Source organism: Pempheris klunzingeri, chromosome 5 (assembly GCF_042242105.1).
Source record: "Pempheris klunzingeri isolate RE-2024b chromosome 5, fPemKlu1.hap1, whole genome shotgun sequence".
NCBI lineage: Eukaryota > Metazoa > Chordata > Actinopteri > Acropomatiformes > Pempheridae > Pempheris > Pempheris klunzingeri.
This window is the reverse complement of record NC_092016.1, coordinates 26,426,074-26,445,631: the sequence shown is the minus strand read 5'-3', so window position 1 is coordinate 26,445,631 and position 19,558 is coordinate 26,426,074. Positions and strand designations below refer to the sequence as shown.

Genomic DNA, 19,558 nt, shown 5'->3' with positions numbered 1-19,558 from the left:
TGAGAGGAATCACTGTGCAGGCTGTGACGAGCAGCCACTCACGGCGGCCATCACTCATTAATGATGATCATGTTTCACTGCATGGTCATCATTATTCTGTGACCATGGCTGAATTACAATGTTTGCCTCAGTATTTTATTGCACAGTATGATGTGACTGCCAACATATTTCAAAATAAAGTCCTAGTAGAAAATAAAGTAAAACTAGAATGCATCTTTAAATATGGAGCAATAAAATATGGAGCAATGGTGACAGTGAATTCATCACCTGGGTTTTTTGGCGTCATAAATCATGTTTTAATTAAAAGTTAAGATTGCATCTGTTTACAAATGAAATGTAGTAGCTGAGTATGGGACCTTTTTCTCCCAAAATATGTAATATTGATGGAGAGAGCCACATTATTTGTGTTTAAGGGATGCGTGTTTGCTGTATTGATCGCTTCATTTCCTGTCAAGGTGATGCCATCATGCAGAGGAAGTTCTCTGGTCTTGCTCTCAGTGCCAGTCTGGATGCTAGATGTGGGGTTTTCCTTAGGAGCATTATAAATATGTATATTTCTGTCCCACCTGAAGAGGAGGGGGATGAATCACTGCAGCGCCTCCTGGAGGAGAAACTGTTGAGCGGCACAGATTCCTCATCTGATGAAGACGATGATGCTGTTGAACTGTCCTCTGGCTCTGAACTCAAATCCAGCTCCTGTGAGACACAGACGTTGGTTTACAGTCACGTGAATCATCCCTACGAACGTCATCCCCACAGAACCACACGTCTTCAATGATTTGTTAGTTAGAGTTAGAGGAAATGACGCCTGCTGATCCATCTGTTTCTCTCTTGTCTTGGTGGGATTTGTGGCAGGCAAATAAGACATATAAAGGACATGTTACAAACTATGGCTTTTATCTCAATAATAAAAGAATGTGCTGACAGTTCTGCTGTAGTGGCTGGTTCACAGTTAAAAAGCAGAAGAATATATTCAGTATTGTTTAAACAACAGTGTGTCTTCCTGTTATACACTGCCTGTCCAAAAAAAAAGTCACCACCTGTCCAATGCATTATTAAAACCTGGAAGGATAGTGGTGAACCATCATTTTCGAGGAAGAAATGTGGTCAGAAAAAACTCTTGGATGATCGTGATGGGAGATCACTTAAACGTTTGGTGAAATCATGTCGTAGGAAATCAACAGTAGAACTCACAACTACAACCCCTGGCAAAAATTATGGAATCACCAGTCTCGGAGGATGTTCATTCAGTTGTTTAATTTTGTAGAAAAAAAGCAGATCACAGACATGACACAAAACTAAAGTCATTTCAAATGGCAACGTTCTGGCTTTAAGAAACACTAAAAGAAATCAAGAAAAAAAGTGTGAAAAATGTGGTAGTCAGTAACAGTTACTTTTTTAGACCAAGCAGAAGGAAAAAATTATGGAATCACTCAATTCTGAGGAAAAAATTATGGAATCATGAAAAAAAAACCAACAAAAGAACACTTCAACACACCACTAGTACTTTGTTGCACCACCTCTGGCTTTTATAACAGCTCGCAGTCTCAGAGGCGTGGACTTAATGAGTGACAAACAGTACTCTTCATCAATCTGGCTCCAACTTTCTCTGATTGCTTTTGCCAGATCAGCTTTGCAGGTTGGAGCCTTGTCATGGACCATTTTCTTCAACTTCCACCACAGATTTTCAATTGGATTGAGATCTGGACTATTTCCAGGCCATGACATTGACCTTATGTGTCTTTCTTCAAGGAATGCTTTCACAGTTTTTGCTCTATGGCAAGATGCATCATCATCCTGAAAAATGATTTCATCATCCCCAAACGCCCTTTCAATTGATGGGATAAAAAAAGTGTCCAAAATGTCAACGTAAACTTGTGCATTTATTGAAGATGTAATGACAGCCATCTCCCCAGTGCCTTTACCTGACATGCAGCCCCATATCATCAATGACTGTGGAAATTTGCATGTTTTCTTCAGGCAGTCGTCTTCATAAATCTCAGTGGAACAGCACCAAACAAAAGTTCCAGCATCATCACCTTGCCCAATGCAGATTTGCGATTCACCACTGAATATGACTTTCATCCAGTCATCCACAGGCCACGATTGCTTTTCCTTAGCCCATTGTAACCTTGTTTTTTTCTGTTTAGGTGTTAATGATGGCTTTCGTTTAGCTTTCCTGTATGTAAATCCCATTTCCTTTAGGTGGTTTCTTACAGTTTGGTCACAGACGTTGACTCCAGTTTCCTCCCATTTGTTCCTCATTTGTTTTGCTGTGCATTTTCTGTTTTCAAGACATATTGCTTTGAGTTTTCTGTCTTGACACTTTGATGTCTTCCTTGGTCTACCAGTATGCTTGCCTTTAACAACCTTCCCATGTTGTTTGTACTTGGTCCAGATTTTAGACACAGCTGACTATGAACAACCAACATCTTTTGCAACATTGCGTGATGATTTACCTTCTTTAAGAAGTTTGATAATCCTCTCCTTTGTTTCAATTGGCATCTCTTGTGTTGGAGCCATGATTCATGTCAGTCCACTTGGTGCAACAGCTCTCCAAGGTGTGATCACTCCTGTTTAACTACAGACTAATGAGCAGATCTAATCTGATGCAGATGTTAGTTTTGGGAATGGACATTTACAGGGTGATTCCATAATTTTTTCCTCAGAATTGAGTGATTCCATAATTTTTTCCTTCTGCTTGGTCTAAAAAAGTAACTGTTACTGACTACCACATCTTTTTGTCTTGATTTCTTTTAGTGTTTCTTAAAGCCAGAACGTTGCCATTTGAAATGACTTTAGTTTTGTGTCATGTCTGCGATCTGCTTTTTTTCTACAAAATTAAACAACTGAACGAACATCCTCCGAGACTGGTGATTCCATAATTTTTGCCAGGGGTTGTATGTTTAATAGTGAAAGTAAGAGCATTTCCACACGCACAATGCGTAGGGAACTCAAGGGATTGGGACTAAACAGCTGCGTAGCCCTAAGAAAACCACTGATCAGTGAGGCTAATCGGAAAAAAAGGCTTCACTTTGCTAGGGAGCATAAAGATTGGACTCTGGAGCGATGGAGGAAGGTCATGTGGTCTGATGAGTCCAGATTTACCCTGTTCCAGGGTGATGGGCACATCAGGGTAAGAAGAGAGGCGGATGAAGTGATGCACCCATCATGCCTAGTGCGTACCGTACAAGCCACTCTCCCATCATCAGTACAAGATCTTGGCGGAAAATTAATGCAACTCTGGATGGAAATAAATGTTGTGACATTGCAGAAGCTTATTGAAACGATGCCACGGCGAATGTGTGCCATACTCAAAGCTAAAGACGGTCCAAGGAAATATTAGAGTTTGCGACTTTTTTTTTGGACGGGCAGTGTAATACAACTATCTATCATGGATCCAGTTTCATCTGCTTTATTTTTCCAGTTTTTTTTAAGTCATAAGATCCAGCCATCATATTCATGGACCGACCTGCCCCCAGCACTTCAATCACATCATCTGCTCTATACAGAGAGGCTGGTGTCTAGTTTCTCTCATGGCTGGTTCCTAGAATGAATATAAAAATGTGTCTATACACAGAGAAAGTTCTCAACATTGAATATGACATTTCCTAGAACCTGTGCCATATTTAAATATCTGTATTCCGAGAGGACATGTATCTCTTGTGGTAACTTAAAGGATCCTGCTAGAATGTGTTTACATGCTTTAATGTTCAAAATATACAATATTTTCTCATACTGTTCATACTGCTCTTTAGCTGCTGTCTCTAGTTTAGGTTGAACATAAGAAAGTGCATTTTGCGTGACATGTACTCTTTAAGGACTCACTTTGTATTGATGTTGTCTAGTAGTTCTGTTTTAAAATATCATCAGTGTTGAAGCTTGATATGTTTGAAAAATGCTCTTAGCATACTGTAGCATCAATGGAAACTTTAAATAAGCTGCCTTCTTTTTATTTATAACTGACAAACACAATGTAATGAAATGGCAATATGAAGTTAGTATATACATCATTTGTCAGGCTTGATTAGTACTTGACTTGTCAACTTTTTATGTGAAGTGCAAAGACAATAGGCCTCATAAAAAAAAAAAAAGACAAAAAGTAGATATCCACGTCTGAATCATGAAGTGTGAGCAGAGCTCTGATTCGCTCCTCTCCATGTGTGAGCATTTGCGTGTACCTCAAAGTTGTGCGAGAGTTCAGGACACAGGCGGCTGTACTGTGGCAGGAGCTCTTTGGGTCTGTCTGGGTCAGGACGAAGACGAAGTTTGGTCAGGTCAATCTCCAAGTCATCATCCTGGCCAGAGAAACACACACACACACACACACACAGTGACTCATGACAAACTGCTCCAGTGTGAATTGTCTTTATACTAGCCTTCATCAAGCCTTCTCTCTCCCTGATGCCTCAATGTGCCTCATCAGCCCATATTACCACATCACAGCTTTATTGGTTGCTGGGATTTCATTAGGCATTGTTATATTCAAAGTGGGTATTAGAACATATGGGGGGAAATTGTGATACAGACTTAAGACAAGTACCCAGAAACAAGCTGTTGAAAAGGGAAGCAGACCTCAGGGGTGAGGGGCCAGACTGTGTCTGCCAGTGTTCAGTGGTTCAGTGGTGTATCATGGGGCTGGTGAGGGAGACAAAGAGAGTTTTCAGGGGGGCAAGAGAATCCAGGCTGATGGACAGAACAGTGCACTGTTGCCCCACACCAGGAAAGTTGCAGGTTGCTGCTGTGTGCTGAGTCTATGTGGAGTTCTCCATGTTCTCCCCGTGCTTGTGTGGCAGGCAGGTTAGGTTAATTGGTGACTCTAAATAGCCCGTAGGTGTGAATGTGAGTGTGAGTGGTTGTCTGTCTCTATGTGCCAGCCCTGTGATAGGCTGCCGACCAGTCCAGGGTGTACACCGCCTCTCGCCGAAAGTCAGCAGGGATTGGCCCCACCCCCCAGTGACCCTAAAGGATACATGGTGTGGATAATGGATGGATGGATGAATTTCTGTTGTGCAAATTAAACATGCAAGTTAAATCTCACCCAAACAAGAGCTGTACCCCCATAGGATATAGGACTGTCCTGCTTTCTTAAAAGTAAGACAGACATCATGGTTTTGTTTATTCTAGCATTTTTGATCATTAACCCTCAGCTAATTGTTCTTCGCTGTCAGAACTCTGTTCTCAACTTCGCATGTAAATTTGCAGTCTGAATGAATCTTACAGACATGAATTTGGATAACCTTGCAATCAGAGGACTTCAGTTTGCTATTCCTCGAGATTATCAACAGCACGTGTTTGATGTAGTGTCTTCATCCATGTTCCAAATGAATACCGCATGGACGTTAACATTCATTTCAGTCACACAAAACTAATGACGAATGAAATGAGATGGAGAGCGGGGGAAATTGGATGTAGATGAACTGAATAAAATGTATTATATAAACGTGTTGGGCTTAACCAGAAAATGGTGAGGACTACATGTTCCTGTCTTTTGAACAAAGGACTCCCTCTCTGGACTCAGTTTCCCAGAGTCCTTAAGTTTTCACACATAGGTGCTGAATGCACCCCTGGGCCCAGCTTTACAGCCACAACTGACCAATGAGGGACACATGACCCTTGAACCTCAGGTCACAAAACCAGATCTTCCCCATTGATCTTTTTCTTGTCTGATCTCCGTCCCGGACGGAGGAGAGATCACCTCTCTCTGTAATACATGCCAGGCCTATTACAGGGCAAGGCTCTGGCCTGGGCTGAGGCAGAAAACTCCAGACAGCCAGTATCGGTCTGAAATTTTGAGACTTTTTCTCATGGATTAAGGACAGTTTTTGATCATCCAGACTACTGTGGGAGCTCAAATAAACGTCTATTCAAAGCACGTCAAGCAGCTTGCAGTGTGGCGGAATATTCTGGAGTTCTGGACCTTGGCTGCAGATGCATGGTGGAACGACCAAGTGCTGCTTGAATGGTTTAAATGAGCAAGTAAAAGATGTAATTGCTTCCAACCATGACAACCCTGTTAATTTTGTTTCCTTTGTCTCCCCAGCCATTATTGATAATCGCCTGTGGGAACGCCACGGGGAAAGGTCGCCCTCCACTTCCGCATCATCCTCCAGTTCGCACAAGACTAGATTCCCAGCCTCACACACCACACTATTTTTGCTTCTACCACCAGCTCAGGCAGAGGAGCCAATACAGTTGGGTGGGTTGCGCCTTTCCCTGGCTGAGCGGTTCCACAGGATGCGGTCAGGCGAGTGCCTATATTGTGGTTAGTCTGTACACCAGCTCACCAGTAGTTTCGTGGATACTGGTGAGCCAGCCACCTTCCACAGCCCCATCTATGAAGAGATATCAACTCCCAGCCACCCTCAGTGTCAATAAGACTTCCCACTCCAAGCTCTCCTTGACTCTGTAGCTGAAGATAACTTCATAGACGGCGAATTAGTCTAACAATTGGGGATCCCCTCCAATCCTTTAAAGTCACCCCTCACTGCCAATGCTCTAAATGGTAGCCTCCTGGCTCAAATCACCCATTAAACTATTCCCATGTTATTACTTTTATAAGGCAACCATGACGAGTCTCTGAGTTCCAGTATAATCTCCTCTCCCCAGACACCCCTTGTTCTCGGTCACCCATGGTTAGCCAAACATAACCTCCATATTGACAGGTTGACAGGTGCCAGATTGTCTTGCGCCTTGTGTCGAGCGTTGCAGCATCCTAGTCAGTGTTTGTGTCTTGTGAGCATTAGAGTCCAGTCAGGTTTGTATTGGTCAGTAAGTATTTTTGGATTGGATTTTTTTGGTGCCTTGTGTTTGATCATATTCAACAATAAACTGCACCTTTTTACCATCTGTTTGCCTAAATGAGCACTGAAAAATATTGTTGGTTTTTCTTTACTAACTTTACCAACACTGGCCCACATGTTAGACAACCGGTCTAAGTGAAGACCAAAAGTACTGAGAGTTCACACCAAACTGATAAACATAATCCACACAGAGCCACACAGAACACTTACATAGTCTCTGCTGCCTTCCTCTTGGTTATCTTCAGCCTCCTCATCGTCACTCTCCTCGCTGCTGTCATCTGGATACAACAGAAAAAACAGAGTAGCCAGTGTGTGAGTGTGTGTCTCTCTGTTTTCCATATTTTACAAATCTACTGATTCAAGGTTGCAGGTGCTATCAAAGGTTGCTCTGCTCCTCGTGGCATGAAGGGAACACTGATACCAGACCTGGTGCCACATCCATATCGGGGACAGCACGTGGTCCTCCAGGCAGGGGGAAGGTGTATGCAGACTGATCTGATGTCAGTGGTAGAGGAGTTTTAGGAAGACACTTCCTCATCAGCTGCACCGAGGGCTCCACCAGAGACTCCAGACTTTTACTCAGCAAACACATCTGGCCAGAAACAACATTTAATCGGTCGGTTAATGATGAATGAAACACAAACTCTTCAGCATCCCTGCAGGACATTCAAACGCACGTGGTGTAAATCATGATGAATGAACTTAACAGCATGCTCACACAATCCTTGATTTCTCTTTGACACTTTGACACCAGAGACAGTTTTCTGCTTTTTAAAGCTCCCATATTCTGCTGATTTTAAAGTTGATACTTGTACAGTATTTGGAGGGCCTAACAGAATAAGTGTCCATGGTTTAATGTGACAGGGCTGCTGCTTTTTTTCAGCCTTTCTCTGCAAACTCTGTTTTCGATGAACAGAACAAACTTTGTGCTTTGCTTTTGCATTTGACAGCTTCAGGTTACTGGGAGCTGGTTTTAGGAATAAACAATGGAAGACAGCCTGATGGATTCAAAAGGTTTTCACTGGCAGAGACAAGTTCGCCTACTTATGGCATCATAGGGGGAGCCAAATCTAAATAAAGTGTTTTCACACACAGTTACTGAAAGAAGGGGCAGGAGAAAAAGTGAGAGGATGGTCTTTTCCTAGAGTCTGGTGGTCTCTTCACAACAGTGTTGGGACCTCACCACATGGGAGAACAGAAAAAGGCTTACATGTAAAGTCCAAATCCTGAAACATGACGTCACTAAGAATACAAAACCAGTGCGTGACGAAGCCACATCGCCTTTCCACTGCGACACAAGTTGCTACAGGAGGTGTTCGCTGATCAGACGCCTGTCCCCCTTTAAACCTCAGTAACAGCCTCCCTCAGACTCACTGGACGAGTAATTGGCAGTTCTTATTTTTGTTTTCCTGCTTTTCGTTTCTCTTCTTGTGTCCCTCATCGGACATGTTGTGATCCCAAGGAGACTGCAGAGCAACCCGCTGCTTCCCCAGTCTACCTGCAGAAGGGAGACCGTTCACTGATCTCTTGAGGAAAGAGAAGGATAACTTCTACGCCCTGCTCTCTTTCACAGTATTTTATCAGTACAGCGCCACGACCGGTGAAACGGAGCTCACATGTCAAGCTGCTGAGTGATAAAATAGATGGTTACTGTGCCTTTCTGCGGCGGTTGAGACCTTCTTTGCTTTGATCTGAATTCTTTCCTTTTCTTCTCATCTTTTCCTTACTGACCATAGCATACTCAGTGGTGTTCAGCACCACCTGGTGTACTGACTGGTGAATTCCAGTCTCCATTGTGTTCCCGTTCCCCCTGTTCAACTCTTGCGGCCTTGTCCACCATTTTGAACTCTCGTGTGGCGTATTCACTGATGTGAATCAATATTTTTAAGTGAACTATTAGTCCCTGATTCAAAGGTGGTGCTCTGATATTATTAAATTCTATAATATATTGATAAGTGCCTTGATTTTATTAATAATCATTTTATTCTGCTGCTAATAACCAAACCTGCTCAGTGCCCAACACCAGGGACAAATATTTATAAATAAAAGCACAAGACAATATGACCAAAACCATATAAATAAGCCACAGAAGTTTGGTAAATTGAATTGAATTGAATTGAATTGGCTTTTGCAGTTGCTAACTGTGACTGGTTACATGAATAAAATATGATTCATCATCAAAATGTACCGTCAGTATCACAGTCTGTCCCAACAAGCGGAGAGATGAAAAGAGAATCAGAACAACAAAACAGGGAGGGGATGATATGAACTTTACCTGTGTAGTTTGATACAGCAGTTTAATGCCTCCCTGGGACAAGAGAGCTTGTCTGCCTGCAGCACTGTCTGTGATTTTATGGAGGCAGCGCAGCAGTGCATGGCGAACTGCTACAGCAACATGTTGGGTATCCTTGCTGTGCCAGTCCTCGTAAAGCCGCAAGAGACCAGAGATGTAACCCTTCGATACTGCTGAGCAAACGTTAGCCTCTGCGAGGAAGAGACAAACATAGGAGAGGGAGGGGACGGTGTTAGAATGGTCCACTCTGTGATCCTTCTTATATTGTACACAGGTACACAGGTACACAGGTCCCCAGGTTTAAAGTGTAGGGAAAAAAACGAACTGAGAATGAACCTAACCACAGTCTTTGCCTAAATGCATCACAAGACATGTCCTGTTGGGTCCATCATCCCGAGCATTGTGGACTACAGACCAGCAACTTGAGGAAAGAAGCTGCTTTGGTGTTTGGTGCAAAGTTCCTCTCAGATAAAAACTGCAGTAATCAAAATATTATCAACAATATGATACTACAGCTAAGGCAAGCTTAGTGAATGCCACTAAAATAAAACAGAAGAAAGGAGCCATTAACAAATATGTGCTGTAGAACTGATAAGATACACTTAATAGCTAGTAACGTTAGCATACCAGCTGAGTCACAGACATACTCAGGCATGTCATGCAGACACGAACAGTCGCATCAGGTGGTTAATCATCATATCGGACACATCAATGGTGAGATTAACTGTTAATGTAACTCAGATTGGGAAATAGTCTGTGCACAGGGTTCAAAATTAGTACCCGCCACTCGTCAAACGCGAGAAAATATCTCCGCTGACAAATAAAATAAATGAGGTCACTGCTTTTGGCAGGTTAGAGGTGTAATGTTACATGAACAGGGACGTCTTTCTCTTTGGCAGCAAACACATGGCCTTTCAGTGATTCAGACGCTTTATGGCCGATAAGGTAACTTGAAGTAACAATCTTGAAGATCCGTTTCATTCTTTTTGCTGACCCCTACAGCGATGACCGTTAAGGACAGGTGTGTTTTTGGAACTCAATCTAACAGATACGGTTTCGACAAATAAGATTGTGTGGAAAAAATACTGGGGATATCGCTGGTTCTGCTACATCGATTATTTATACGAGTGAAATGCTGAATCTGTAAAACACTTTTAATGTGAGCTGAGATAGGCTCTGGACCACTGCGCTCATACATACGTTAGGGTTAGATGGACTGATGGTAACACATATTGGTGGCTTTGAAATTAAAAAGCAGGAACCAGTCCGTGATCAGGATGGAATCTTCTATTATGGCATTTCATTTGTAATACAAATGAGAATGCAGCATCCATAGACCATACAAGCCAATGACACACCTGCTACAGGAGTGTGACTTGAGGATGCAGAAGGAAACATTTAATCTTGTCAGTCTGTTACCAGTGTTTAGCAGTAGTCATATCATCTGCATACAAGAGATACCGATGCCACGAAAAAGGCAAATCACACACCCTGGGTCAACATGTGGAATTACAAAAGAGCTGTTCCAAGAACCGAGCCCTGAGGCACTCTGCAGATCAAAGAAGAGCAAGGTGGCACAAAAGAGCCCTCATCTACACTGATGTAGCAACCCCCCTATTCAGCCCCATGTGTCATTCACATGTGTGTGTGTGTGTGCAGTGTCTCCAACCACAAGAAATTCTTTCAACTGAACCCACTGCCCTGTCCACCAGTGATAATGTGGGACTAACCTGGAACTTTACAACTAGCAGTCTCTCTCTTTATCACACAAACACAAGAAACATACCCAGACAATTACTATTGATAGCAGCTACAGCCAGTGAATAATTACTTCATGTATGACTTTGAAGAACTAAACACACACACTTGTGTTTAAACACCAATGCAAATGTGTGCCGTAAGGGGCAGGAAGCCACCCTGGGAACCAGTCTGGACTGCAGTTCATGTTTGATTTGTCCTGACAGATTTCCGGTCGAGCCAATCACATTCAATACTATACAATACGCCTGAGGCATTGTCATAAACAACTTTGATGGTTGTCGCTGATGTGGAGCACTCTGGTGAATCTGCCATTGAGTCTGTAAACAACTCGGGTGGATTTTAAATTGCCTGTTCATATTGTACTATTTTTAATATTATACTGTAAGATTTGCACTCACCACTACCGTGCGCACACCTGCACCTGTACAGTTTTAATTGTGTGTATATACACTGTTGCCCATAAAGTTGGAATTATTGTTCAATACCCCTACTTTTGTTAAAGCCTGAATCCACAGTTTGCAAAGGTTCATTGTGGTTTAAGATTCACTGTGATATGTTTGGAAGAGAAGATCAAGAATAAATCACATTGTCACAATCATTTCATGTGAAGAGGTAAAAAACATTTTATTCCAACTTTATGGGCAACAGTGTATATATATATATATATATATATATATATATATATACTGTATATATTGTATTATGCATATTGTTTTTGTATATCTTTATACTTATTGCCTTGTTATCATATTCTATTTAAGACTTATTGTTCTGCACCAAAACACCAGGACAAATTGCTTGTATGTGCAAATATACTTGGCAATAAACCTGATTCTGATTCTGAGAGAAAGGAAGGAACCATTAGTGCTTTCTGATGTTATTTTCTGAGTGGATCATACTTAATCTGCAGTCTCACAGGGTTACAAACAGGCAGGATACTGCAACTTGCGCTTTTCTCACATATGTTTATTCAGTGTAGCTGCACACACTATGTGTACACGCATCAAGTGCTCAGATTGGATTGAAGCTATTAAGGACTGTTCTTAAAGGGTAAGTCTGGCAATTTAGTCTGAATGTCAACATGCATAGAGCTGACCACCACTGAATGTGAACAGTAAACAGTTTCACCATCTTTTACCTCTCCACCACTCAAAGCACTTAAACACTACGTTGCCTTTCACCCAGTCATACACCGCTCACACACTGATGGACGGGGCTGCCATGCAAGGTGCTCTGTTCATCGGGGAAGATGAACCATTCACGCATTTTCATGCCAATGCACCTGAGGAGTGATTTGTTCAGTGTCTTCCCCAGGGACTCTTTGATGTGTGGATTATTGGATGGCGTCCTGTACCGCTGAGCCACAATCTCTCCTGTATCTATTCACGAGTGTTGTGTGTGTCACACAGCTTCATTGATTTCCAGCCACTATTGAAACACATCAGCAAGCCTCACTTCACTGTTCTCACCATGAACACACTGTAGTTTATAATGACTCAGTCCCACATGCACATCCATGTGCCCCCAAATAGTCAACTGAGCACCACATGTGGATTAATCTGTCACTTTAAATAGTCCCAAAGAAACGCACTACTTCCTCCTGTTAAAGTAACATTCAATAACTTTGAAAATAAATTTGTGAGCTTTTTCAAAGATTTACATCTTCAGCAGAAACCATTGGGCTCGAAGCCACAGACAGGAAGTCAGACAGTACTGAGAGACAGACGAAGGAGGACGAGTAGGCATGAGAGGAGAGCAGAGGAGAGGAGAGGAGCTTATAAATGCCTTAGGACTGTAAACAAAGGGCAAAAGTGACCCCTGCAGAACAAACGACAGCATTACAACACAAGAGCTCTGCCCTGAGTCCCAGGACAGAGTACAAGAGAGGAGAGGTTTACAAAGTGCATTAATTGAACCATTACCGGAATAAACAAATCACTCTCACAGCAAAACAAGAAGAGAAACGTAGCTTAGGCCTCAGTTGTACAGCAGCCTTTATGCAGTCTGGCTCTAAATAAGGCGATTCTGCACTAGATGTCAGGTAGCCCAGTGTTGCCCAGACCATCTACCACCTGATCCACACCACTGTGGTCCACCGCCACCATGCCCACAACAACTTGATCCACCGCAGCCCTGGCTGTGGACCCACCAGCAACCAGCCCCAGTGCGCTGGCGTGCACCATGCAGGAGCCGTTACCATGCTTCACCCTGAGAGACACCTCCAGTGTCTGTGAAGGTGAGTTCAGGAAAATGAACACCTGTCAGTGCAGAGACTGTACATGCTTCAGTTTGGGATCCTTACATCCCAAACTGACCGTTTTGAATCTGCTAGCCAATTTTCCAAACCTACAGAGCTCATTCTCCAACAGCTCATTTGGTATGAACGGCGGAACACCGGTGGAGGGAACTGACAGCAGGGATACCTGCACAAACATATCCTGGATAAACACTCCACTCTCTATCAGGCGGTGAACAAGAGGCTCATCCCTCAGGAACACGACCACTGCTTTGTTCATTTTTGATGCAAAACACAGATTATCATGTCCCACCTGCTGACCCACGGCCAACAGAACCTCCTCCTCAGTAACGCTGCCATTTGGCGGGACGATTCTCACTCCCTGCTGGATAGACGGAGGCGGCATCTCAGAGGACGCCATTCCTCCCGAAAACCACCAGACAAAAAAGAACACGGATCAAAAAAGTAATAAGAAAGCTTACCTGATCATGCATATGCTGTATGACTGCATACTGCCTACTAGATGAACTATTAAATACATTTTCTACAGTGTATTATCCATGTGCTTTTTTTCCTCTTAACTGAGCCGTGATGTCCTGCAGGGTCCTGAGTAGCTCCTGCTTCACATTCACTCACCAATAATGATGCGCAGATCGCACAAAAGTAATCATTCTGATCACTAGTGAATGGGATGCAGTGGGGGAAGATAAATCCCCACGACCCCCCCCCACATCAGAAACAATAAGATGTCCCCTCATTAAGACGAGTGCACATGTACGCATGAAGCACAGCTACTTAACTTCGTCAGTTATTCAAATACACAATTAATGATAACCATCCCACCTCTCGGCCTCCTGTGGTTCAGAGGCTCATGGATTTGTATCACAGCTATCATTCCAACAACATGCATCTCCTCTTAGCTCATTATGTGACTGGATTCACTTGAAGAACTACTTTTCTTCCTTTTCTTCTTTTTATTGAGTCTTCATTTCCAATTTTGTGCTCCGACTCCATTTGCTCTTCCGTCATATCCTCTCCTGACATCTCCGAGGTTCTGGCAAAGACTTCAGAAGGTTATGGGGTAATGAAGTGATAGCGCCCTCAAGGCCGGACTGATAAGGCCCTCTTCGTCTATGGCATGAGCAGATTTCTTTTTTGAGGGAAAGAAAGACATTGACCATGGCCAAATAAATGAGATTACCGCCAAGAGCAGGTACCCTCTTTCTCTCGTTTCTACAGCTTTTGAACTGTTAAAGGGGGCCCTGGTTTTCACCAAATTTGATCTCCGTAATGCTTACCATCTGGTAATAATTCGCCAAGGAGATGAGTGGAAAACTGGCTTTAACACCCCTACCGGCAACTATCACTATCTGGTTATGCTTTTTGGTCTTACTAATGCCCCAGCAGTATTTCAGAACCTGATCAATGATGTTTTGAGAGACTTTCAGAATGATATTCTGGCCTTTTCTCCTAATGAAAAGACCCATGTAGAGCATGTGAGGAATGTTCTCCAAAGACTTTTAGAGAACCAGTTATATGTTAAAGCAGAAAAGTGCGAGTTCTATGTTTCTAAGGTCTCCTTTCTAGGGTATATCGTAGGCCCCAACCAAGTCCAAATGGATCCAGAGAAGGTGAGGACTGTGGCTAAATGCCCTCCTCACACCTCCAGCAAGAAGGTTCAGCAGTTCCTTGGATTTTCAAATTTCTACAGAAGGTTCATTAAAAATGTCAGTTCCATTACTGCTCCATTACATCAACTCATCTGTATAGTTTACGCTTCCAGTGATGGTATTGTACAGACCTCTTCCTTTCGTTCCTTTATATTTCTTTTTTCTTTGGCTGGACCCAGAAGTGTATGTGAGCTATTACAAAGACTAAGTTTGACATTGAGGACAGTGTCCTGTATGTCAGAGCGATGTCACGCTCTCACAGCGTGACCTGTCATAAGAAAATCATTCAATAAGAAAATGGTCTCAGAAACAGAAGCATCATCAGTGGCCCCTGAGGAAAGGTTTCAGTACTGTTGCTAGAGATGATGATGATGATGATGATGATAACATTCATCCTGTATGATGGAAACCAGCAGTTGGTGAAAGATGAAGGTCATGAAAAACTTACTTGTGCACAGCAGAGCAGCAAAGGCATTAACAGCTGCCCTGGAAAAGAAACAGAGGGAGCAGTCGGTCTTAGACAGTTTTAATTAACACACAATATGCAAACACAAAGTGTACACGATACACAGCTGTGTGTGTGAGTGTGTGAGTGTGATCACATAGTCAGTCAGAGGTGTGCATTTGCCATCAGCTTTGGTTTCAGTCAGTGTTGAACATTATATAATGGACGTAATATGAAATCTGTCTCAAACTTCATATCGACATAACGTCGGGAGTTAGCTGGTGTGATCACCGGTGTGATTCTGTTTGTGGTGTCAGACTGTAAATGTACACATCATTAGTCAGGTTAGAAGTGATAATGGTCACCCTCACTGTCCTCTTTGGTCCCTCTCTCTCTCTCTCATCTTTTTCCCTCCCTGCTTCTCCTCCTCTCACCATCCTTTGTTTGCTCTCCTCACCTTTCTTGCTGGCTTTTCATGTTTTCCTCTTCCTCCCTTCTGTCCTATCTTCCTGTCATCCTTCATCCCTGTCTTCTCCTGTCTCCCTTGTCTCCTACAGGCCTTGTCTCGTTGAAATCCACAACACGTGACAGCCACACGTCTGTGTATCTTTACGTGGGTGGAAATGAACAGCCCATATTGTGTGGTGCTTTGGGAAACCAAGAAGCTGTGCTGGTGTTAGCATGTGTGTGTTTGCAAAAATGCAAAGCAATTCAGTTCAATCAGTTTGTAATTAATCCTCGGTCCTTGGTTAAAAAGTCCTAAACAGGACCTGGGGTGAGTATAGGTCATACAGTATAGTGAGTATAAAAACGCCTGTGTTCTGCAGAAAACAGTCCAAATACTCATAGACTGTTTAACTCATCCAAAGAACAACCAACAGGAAATATAACCTGAAACTATGATACTAAACTCCTCTTTGTCAGGTGTGGGTTCTGGATAAAGTTGCCATATTTCCTGGGTGCTCATCAAGGATTTCAATGGATTCCTGGAGCTAAAATGAGCAATCAAGCTGGGCTGTAATTCTTACAGCTGCATCAGGTAAGATAAGATAAGATAAGATAAGATGGACTTTATTGATCCCCCATCGGGGGAAATTTACATGTTACAGCAGCAACAAAGGCAGGGGCAAGATAAGCAATAACAGAAAAAATTAAAGCTGCAAGCAGCGTTGGAGGGCCCTCGCACCTCTGTGCACGTCGGGGCGTGCAGCGGCTTCGTCCTGTTGCCGGACTCCGACCCTTCCACGCGCCTCAGAATGTTCATGTATTTTGGACAGTGCATGAAGTGAAGTGAGTTACACGTCACTTCCTGTGTTCCCTATGTGGCGCTAGAGAACAGCCACTAATGACGTCCTATATTCCAGTATATGAAGTTTCGACTACACTGTGATGGTCTTGAGGCTTTTCTGACTAAACATGAGAAGTGTGACACACACCGGATAATCTACACTGAACTTAGAAGAACTTTCCGTGCCATAGCGAGACACTGAACTTTGACAGCTCGCCACGGGCAAACCGTTAAAGTTATGTCAAAACTCGCACCGTGGTGCTCGGGCCCTAATAAGCAATAGTCGAAAAAAAGTCGAAAAGTTATGCAGGACAAAAAGACTGATAAAACACAATAACAATATTAATACCAGTAATTATTATTTACACTATGTACCCCTTTAAAACAAGAGGACATTACCACAAAAAGAAAATCAGCACTGAAATGAAGCTTTATTTTTGGCTGAATGGGTGGATACACTGAATACTGGATACACAGCCTGAAGCAAGATGCATTTCAAATATCACATCCTCTGGCAAGCAGTGATGTCCTGTGAAATATCTGATTCTCAACGTGTTTTCTATGTTGACGTTTAGTTTAGTCCAGAGGCTCTTAGACACTGTTAGCAGTTAACAGTACTGTCTAAGCACCATGACTAAATGACCCAACACTCAGCGCCAGACCATCCTCCACAAACACCCATTTAAACCATTTGAGATTTGCACAGTCAAGCACCAATGATATTTAATTCTAAATTTCACACCGGTCAAGTATTACATTGTAGTGCTCACAAATAAAGTGTCACATGATAAACTGAGCATCAAGCCACTAGAGTTATCACATTATGTGTCAAGGCAGTGGATCAAAACCAACAGCAGTGACAACAGAAAAGCTCTTCCACTCCAGCAGTAACTAATCAACCAGCTGGTTTATGAAGTTCCCCCTGTGCATGCTAAAGAGGAGTAAACAGGACTAAATACACAGCCTGATTTTAGAGGACTGTTCCTCCACTTGACAGACACAAACAGAGGTGAGATGTATGAAGAGAGAAAGGAGTGGCTGAGTGACTGTGTTTCAGCGTGTTTCTCCTCTCAGAGGTCACGCAACAGGATCAACATGGCAACAGAGTGTAATATAGACTTGTTCAAGATCTGGCTGACTCTGCCATTCTAATCAACATTGTGTCCTTTGCTGTATGTGCTAACAGAGTCAGCAAAAACAACGGCAAGCAGAATTAAAATAGCAACAACAATGCGAGTCCTGAATGCCTCATGGAGTCAGTACAGGGGAAATGAGCATCCCCACATCACAAACTAGTCTTAAGTCCAAATCTAGTAAAATGTCTCCTTTGCAGTCTATAGTCACTCACAACAAACAATCTAAAGAGGATGGTAAGTGCTGTGGTGCCTTGCAGGCAGAACTGAGGGACGAATCTACCAACAGTTCACACCAGATGGATAGATTTAGTTGTACAGCGTTGCACAGTCTGACTGACTTTACTGCTGTAAAAGTGTGGACAGGAGCCACCTGCATGCCAGGTGCTCACCATACCACAGCTATAATTGAATAAATCAGTGAGACAGACGTGTCTAACTGCCTCTCACACTTCAGGGAGATGGCATATCTCCTGCCTTGTTGCTCTCATCACATTTCAGGAATTCACAGCTGCCAGTTCTGTCGAATCATCAAAAATAGCAACCGGCTTTGAAATCTGGAGTCCCAGAGTCATCTAACTGCGTTAACAGCTGGCTTCTGCATAAAAAGAATAGAGAAAACTCACCCGGAGGAGGGCTATAAATTTGTGATGTCAGAGCATGGGGCTCACCATGGGGGAGCTTCATGCTCACTGGTGGCTGATCAGGGGCTGGTATGTCTGGCATTGAACTTGGCACGCTCCACTGGATATACTGAAGCTGGATGCTATGACTTCTGACAGAGACGGATGGGAAGGGGACTGTGTATCGTGTACACTTTGTGTTTGCATATTGTGTGTTAATTGAAACTGAAGACCGACTGCTCCCTCTGTTACATTAATGCCTTTGCTGCTCTGCTGTGCACAAGTACGTTTTTCATTACCTTCATCTTTCACCAGCTGCTGGTTTCCATCATAAAGGATGTACGTTATCATCATCATGTATATATTACTTGAATTTGTTTATAGTTTCTTACATATTTTTTAACCTTTAACATATTTTATTATTATCTTGTGTGTGTATACCGTATAGCTGTTGTTTATTTATCTCCTTTCTTTTTCTATTTATCTATCTATCTATTATTCTAATCCTAAAGTGGCATTGATGGCCAAAGAGCAAGGCAAGTATTCCATTGTGCAGTGAAACTTGTTTTCATCTGTACATATGAAAGTAAAGTAAAACAGTTGAACTGAATTGAATTGAACTGAATTACTGAAAATCTTCCTCAGGGGCCACTGATCATGCTTGTGTTTCTGAGACTGTTTTCTTGTGTTTCTGAGACTGTTTTCTTGTGTTTCTGAGACTGTTTTCTTGTTGAATGATGCATTCTCTTATGATAGGTCATGCTGTGAGAACGGGACATCTCTCTGACATACGGTACACTGTCCTTAATGTTAGAAGACATCACTACGGAACCTACTAAGACTTAAATAATTTCCAGTATGTCGGACCTTCTGTGTACTGTGCTGTCAATACCATCACTGCATTTGAACTTAATTAATCCTGTTGGTGGTGGTGGTTGCTGGTGCGGGCCGACCTAGCCTAGCTTCTACTCCCCCGGCAGTTCCCGAGCAGCCAGGAACCCAGGGCGGCTGGGTGACTGTCCGGAGGAAGCATAGCCCCAAGGAGAAGCCCATGGTGCACCACCCATTTCATGTCTCCAACCGTTTCTCCCCACTCAGCGACACACCCGCTGAGAAACAGACTCTGGTCATTGGAAGCTCCTTAGTCAGAAACGTGAAGCTAGCAACACCAGTGACCATAGTCAGGTGTGTTCCTGGGGCCAGAGCGGGACACACTGAATCACATTTGAAACTGCTGGCGAAGGCTGAACGTAGATATGGTAACATTCTAGTTCATGTCGGCATGACTGACACCTGATTACACCAA

At 42.9% G+C, this 19,558-nt stretch overlaps 1 protein-coding gene across 1 annotated transcript in view; it reads right to left on the bottom strand.

The window, feature by feature from the left end:
* The window catches only part of LOC139201532 (cytosolic carboxypeptidase 4), a 123,015-nt gene that overhangs the window by 72,159 nt on the left and 31,298 nt on the right, over window positions 1-19,558 (bottom strand). Inside the window, exons 7-13 of the mRNA XM_070830871.1 lie at window positions 15,212-15,249; window positions 9,079-9,287; window positions 7,230-7,395; window positions 7,014-7,081; window positions 4,182-4,298; window positions 567-696; window positions 118-126 (exon numbers count right to left, since the gene is read on the bottom strand). Coding sequence (XP_070686972.1) covers window positions 118-126; window positions 567-696; window positions 4,182-4,298; window positions 7,014-7,081; window positions 7,230-7,395; window positions 9,079-9,287; window positions 15,212-15,249 — 737 coding nt within the window. The remainder of the gene's footprint in view (window positions 1-117; window positions 127-566; window positions 697-4,181; window positions 4,299-7,013; window positions 7,082-7,229; window positions 7,396-9,078; window positions 9,288-15,211; window positions 15,250-19,558) is intronic.